General features: G+C 35.9%; 1 protein-coding gene across 1 annotated transcript; it reads left to right on the top strand.

Annotated features, from left to right (window-relative positions):
• Window positions 1–1,229: 1,229 nt before the first annotated feature.
• On the top strand, window positions 1,230–1,697 carry LOC121765650. Its single transcript, XM_042161852.1, has one exon. It carries the CDS (start codon window positions 1,230–1,232, stop codon window positions 1,695–1,697), a length of 468 nt encoding a protein of 155 aa, XP_042017786.1.
• Window positions 1,698–6,000: the final 4,303 nt, after the last annotated feature.

Genomic DNA, 6,000 nt, shown 5'->3' with positions numbered 1-6,000 from the left:
ATAAGAAACGTGAATCATGATCTTTCGGCACATTTAATGTAACGTATAGATTAATATTAAAGTAACTATCTGTTTAAGTTTTTCTTCAAATAAAACTTAAAGATCTAGTGGGATATTTCATATTTATAGACACACACATAACATATTCCCCAGCAAAATTTTCCTGTCACAAATTAATAAAATGTGATATTTTCCAATTGATAATAATCAACTCACTCCCCCTCCCCCATCTTGTTTATACTTAAATGACTACTCTCAATTTTATGCCAAACATAATGAATGAAATTTATCACTTGTTTATATTTAAATGACTAGTCTTAATTTTCTACCAAACAACTTAATGTATTGAATTCATCACATAATCCACTTTTATTTAGTATTAATGACTATGCATTTAATTTGTAGTCGGCGTACAACAACTTGAGTGAACAATATTAAATTTTGACGATGGAATAGTAAAAATAATCTTTGGTAGGTTCAAAATAAAACAAGAGAAAAGCGAGGGCAAGTTAAACAAATGCGTTTTAAATACAACTATGCACTGTACATATTCATAGGGTAGAATAATGGAAGACCTAGTCGTATTTGTTCCAAAAAAGATAAATTAGTCATATTCAATGATTTGTGTATTTTATGTCGTTATATGCTAGTTACGCTACACATTATTTGAGTACGTGAGCACATTTAGTCAACAAAAGTATTTTCTTGTATGCCTCATAAAATATTTTCCTGTATTTTCTTGTATGTCTCAGTGAAGCATGAATAATTTATATGGTGTTTTATTAATAATAATAATAATAATAATGGAGGGCAAACATTGTCTTTCCTAATCTTAGTAAAATACAAAAAATACCAAACTATATTAAAATTAAAAAATCTGCTGGGACATTATTTTCAACGAAATTGAATAGATCAAACATACCAAACAATACATCACAAAGACAAAGAGAGTGAAGTAATAATTCCAAACTGCATGAATTAAATAAACCCAAAGTTGGCATGCCAAAAACATTCAATTTAATCAAGCAAACCATTAATTATCCTTTAACAATGTTTTGTTTGAATTTCAAGCATGGCTGCCTTTGGAAAAAGTCCACACGCCACATTCATATTTATATTTTCCTATATATATACATACATTCACTTCATATCATTCTCCAAGCAAAAACACAAACTAAGTTACTAAAACACTTCTCCTTTTCAAAAAAGTTCAATTTTTTCGGGCTAAGATGAAGTCGAAAGCGGGCCAGCAGAAGCGGTTCATGAAGTTCATCACTGTCCCGGTCCGGGCCCTGAGCAGAGCCCGGGATTTCTACGTCCGTAGCCTGTCGGACTACGCGGACAAGATGAACTACGGCAACAACGCCATGGCGATTCCGGTGACGGCGCAGGTCACGTCGCTGCCGAGGAGCTTCACCGTAACCTCGGGCCGACACGAGGCTGAGCCCGAACTGAACCGGGCCGCGTCGGCCCGGAGCGTGGGTGAGCGGGCCGAGGTGGAGTCGTTCATCAAGCAGCAGATGGGGGCTGGGGCGGGCCCATGGCCGGGCCCTCCGCCGAGGAGCGGGAGCGTGGCGATGGGGAGGATTGATGAAGATAGGGAGTCTGTGTATTTTGGTGATAATAATGTTAGTAGTACTATGTTTCCTAGGAGTAGAAGCCATGCTGTCTCTTCAAGAAGATTGCCAGCCTTTTGAATATTCTTGTGTATTGGTATGTAGAATGGAGAAAGGAAATGCTTTCTTTTGCTTTTGTATATAATAGTGTTGGTTGGGGTTTAATTGATGTGATTTATTTCTTTTTTTTTTAATAATTTGGGGGAGTTTGCTAATAAAGAATGATGATATCGTTTATTATTAGTATTCATAATAAATCTCGTAGCGCTTAGGGCACTCACAACGCAAGGGCTTATATCGGGACTGAGGCACGGGGCGTGGTAATGCAGGGCAGAATGCGTCGTTATTGTTGGAAAGAGAACATGCGAGTCCCAAGTATGTTGGGAAGAGAATAACATTTGTAGAGTTCCCGCAATATAGTTTCTAGGTATATTTATATTTAGAGTCCTATAAATACCTATGTGTACTGTATCAACAACAACAATTCAAGTGTAATACAATATACTCTATAAAGCTTTTAGTGTCTTTTATTTTCTGCATTTTACTTTTCAACAGTTATTTCTTCAACGAGCCACAATGAGGAGCACATGTATTTCGTCGGTGGTTCCATATGGGCATAGCTATAATGGTAGGGCAAATGATAAGAGTATTTCTAGCAAAGCCATGGCGATCTTAGTTGTGATCTTTGGCTTGACATCCAATCCCGAAAACACATCACATGGTGCTCCGTATAAATTCGGAGCATATAAAAAAACCGATGCACTTCTACTTGCAAAGAACGAGTTTGTAGCATGTATGTTTCGGCGTTTCAAACTTGTGACATGTGAATAGTATAAGTTGACAAAGAAGAGTTGCTTGCATTTTCTGTTAAGTGGCATAGATCTATGATCTAGCTAGAATTTGCAAGAGATGGTTATCCAATAAAGAAAATAAATTTAGCAAGACTCAGCCCACTTTTGGTACAATCCAATAAAAGAAACAACCCCCAAAAATAAAAAAACTACAAACCAAAAATAATATCCACAATTGTCTTTTTCAGAAGTAAATGAATGAATTGATTTAGGAAATTTACAGCCAACCAGCAGCACCACATTTAATTATAGATTCCATCATTCAATCAATTGCCGTATAAAGCAGGCTTGAAACCAATGACAAACTCTTCAACAAGAATCTTAACCTTTTGCTATATCGGTACGATTAATTCGATAAACAAAGGCGAAAATACAGCAGGCAAGATCATATTTCTTGTGGCTAATGCAGGGTGGATTCACTCTTGGTTACTGGCTAGACTTCAGTATGGAGTTCCATTACTGTATATCCAGCAAGGTCTCTGCTTTCTTTCACATGGTCAGGTGATATACCGCCATAGCTAATAGCCCTTGTTTCCACGAATTCGAGCTCTCATGTCAACCTGAAGGAAAGGGAAAAAGCTGTATTAACATCCATCTACAGAGGTGTGTTATCAACATAAAGGAAAGCAGACACATTTGCAGAGATGGCCTTTTTGTTACTAGGGCCTGAAACTTAAAACAGAACTCAAAAGGAGGATATCTAATCTTTGACTACATTAGCAAACTCTATTTGATAAGGAACTACCATGTGTAGGACGCACATTTCAACTTTTAATAAAGTATCTAGTTTGATCCCGAAACATATATAAAGGTGGGTTATGTTGAGAAAAAAATCATGTTGAGATTTTTTTTGGATAGTGAGAATTTTGTTCCTGAACTATACTCAGCACTTAGGAGGGATACTTGGGCAGTTCGAGGGTATCCTATGAAAAGTATCAATGGAGGTACAAGTGAATCTTGTGATTTATTTCAAATGTGGAAAAAACCATATAGGCATGCCTAAGCGTTCAGTAACATTCATTTAGTGGCAGTCTATAGGACACCCAAAACAGGCAAGGAGTCGATCTTTCATGAGATTGTCATCTGTTCACCAGAAAGATTGAAATAAACCAAAAGGTTGGCAAAGCAGATGAGCTTTTCATCAATGTGAACAGTGAGGTGAAGTCATAATAGCATATGGGAATAAGATAGGCCAAATATACAATAAACATGTAGAAAGAGGCAAATATAGTTGCATGTTATTGTCTTCCCCAGCATGTATGACCATAAAACAATAAAACATCATCACAAGAATGACAAAGCCAAGGATTTGTATAGTACTTCTTGGTCTATTCAAAAGCTAACATAATGCATAAGTATCCATTCCACAGAAAGATAGTAGACTGATCCTTGGAAGCTATTTTAGTTCATGCTTAATATTTCTTCGTGTAAAAAATTAAAATCTAGCCATCTCTTCTTTTTTTACCCATCATTTACGCATATTCCATTCCCTCCCCTGATTTCCAACTGTGTTATACTTACGTACTGACCCCTCTACCATGCTTGGCCCCATGTCCAGACCTGTATCTTCCCTCTAGCCACATTCCTCCATGCACAAGGCTCTCAAGACACCCTTCACTTTCTCTCGAGTGTGGGGCCGCATGTAAGTCCTATTCTATCTCAATATTAATCTGTCGAAATATGGCTTAAGTTTACTGGTGCACAATATTTAAAAAGCTATGGAAAAATCTACACAAAATCATATATGCGATTTCCATGACAGTTTATAGAAGGGACATTAACTTAATAGTAGTTGAGTAATATCTGTTTTTGAGCTTTGAATCTTATTTGTAAGGAAACTTCTAGAGTACATGACTTGACTTTTTTTTGCTAAACAAGTGCAAATACTGTTGCATGGGACACTGAAGCAACCCAAAAAAATCTAAAACTTTTCCTGAGCACGATGCTTTATGAGCACCTAGTAAATTTTTTGTTGATCTACGGAATTAAAAAATACCGAAAACAACCTACTATTATTATCCTTGAGCAAGTATTACAGCAGGACGTCTCGTGGAGGAAGGCAACCTAGGCAGCATACCAACGCATGAGCCAATAGACTCGCTTAAATTCAGGTGTAGGGAACAGTAACTATTTATAACAATCTATCATGTCTTTTCTGATGCCAAGAACACGAATAGATAGAAACTAAACATACTCCTAGATACTTAAGTTGAGATTATTAGATAGAATGTACTCCCTAAATTTGTCACTGAGCATAACTCAAAGCTAAAAACACTTAACATTATACTGCATAAAAAAAGGCAAAAGGAAATGAGAATAGGTCGCTATCTATATCTCCCGATTCATACGAATACCATATCATCATACAACTATGATCATCAAAAAATTACCAGATATATAACTGCCATTACAACAAAGAGTAAACGCAGTTAATCAACACGAATCAATTTTCAACTAAACTACGATAAAACAGCCTTTGTTCGCAACAAACAACATGAACAAACCACATCTGCAAACCAACTAACTGAGATAATGGTGGCGAGAGAGATTACATACCTGTCCTCTCTTGCAGTTGAAATACGTTTCTCTCAGCCCCACACACTCGCTCGAAATATTAGGGCTTTGCTCTTTAGCACACTCTCTGTACGGCCGGTTCTCCACCTACAAATGATTCATTCAAACTCTTTATAAACCAATCTAATTTTAAGCTCTCCAACTCTAAATCAAGCTGTGCAGTAAACCTTAATGCAATCCGATTCACTGAGACATTTGACGAGCTCCGTAGCCAGACCTTTGCAGGACTTCGCCATTTCCGAAAGGTTACTTACGAAAAATAGCCTATTTGGAAAAAAAAAAAATTCATAGTCTATATGTAGATCTCTAACATATATAGAAGCTCAATTGCAGGAAGGTATATGCAATTTTGCAACTTTCAACGAAATTGATAGCAGAAAAAAAAAAGAAATGAGCATTTACAATTCCAATATCAAATTGAAATTAAAATACTCAGCAAATAGCTTATTAAGAGCAGAGGGAGAACACCATACTCAGAGGCGGCTGCGTGCCACTTATAGATGAAATTCTTCGCCGGAATTTGAAGAAGAAAGTGAAGGAAGGAATCCAGAGACAGAGAGGGGCTTGGTTTGATGATGATTGAGAGGGCCAATTGGGCCTTGCTTAATTTAAAGATCAAATAATAGTAGTACATGTTTAACTTATTAATTTTGGTCACATTTTTATTAATTTAAAAAATATAATTAATGAAATAACATCGTTTTGTATACAGATATAATAATTGAGAAAATAAAATTTTCGTGATTTATTCGTTTTAAAATCTTATAAGACTCAATAGAATTTAACTAAATCTCAATAGCTATCATCTCTTATTATAGTGGCTTATCTCATTGTTAAATTTAATTGCCTATAAATCTATAAATAAACGGTTTAAATATTTGATCTTCATTTTCATCCTCATTATAGTCTTCCATTGAAAAAGAACAAAAAATTGAATCAGTGAAAATCCCTGGAATTAG

This window comes from Salvia splendens, chromosome 14 (genome assembly GCF_004379255.2).
Source record: "Salvia splendens isolate huo1 chromosome 14, SspV2, whole genome shotgun sequence".
NCBI classification, from domain to species: domain Eukaryota; kingdom Viridiplantae; phylum Streptophyta; class Magnoliopsida; order Lamiales; family Lamiaceae; genus Salvia; species Salvia splendens.
Note: the sequence above shows the minus strand (reverse complement) of the source record. Positions and strands in the feature narration are given on the sequence as shown.

What these genes read in the sequence shown, in the direction of transcription:
- LOC121765650 (XM_042161852.1), top strand. Translation starts at nt 1,230, where the DNA reads ATGAAGTCGAAAGCGGGCCAGCAGAAGCGGTTCATGAAGTTCATCACT.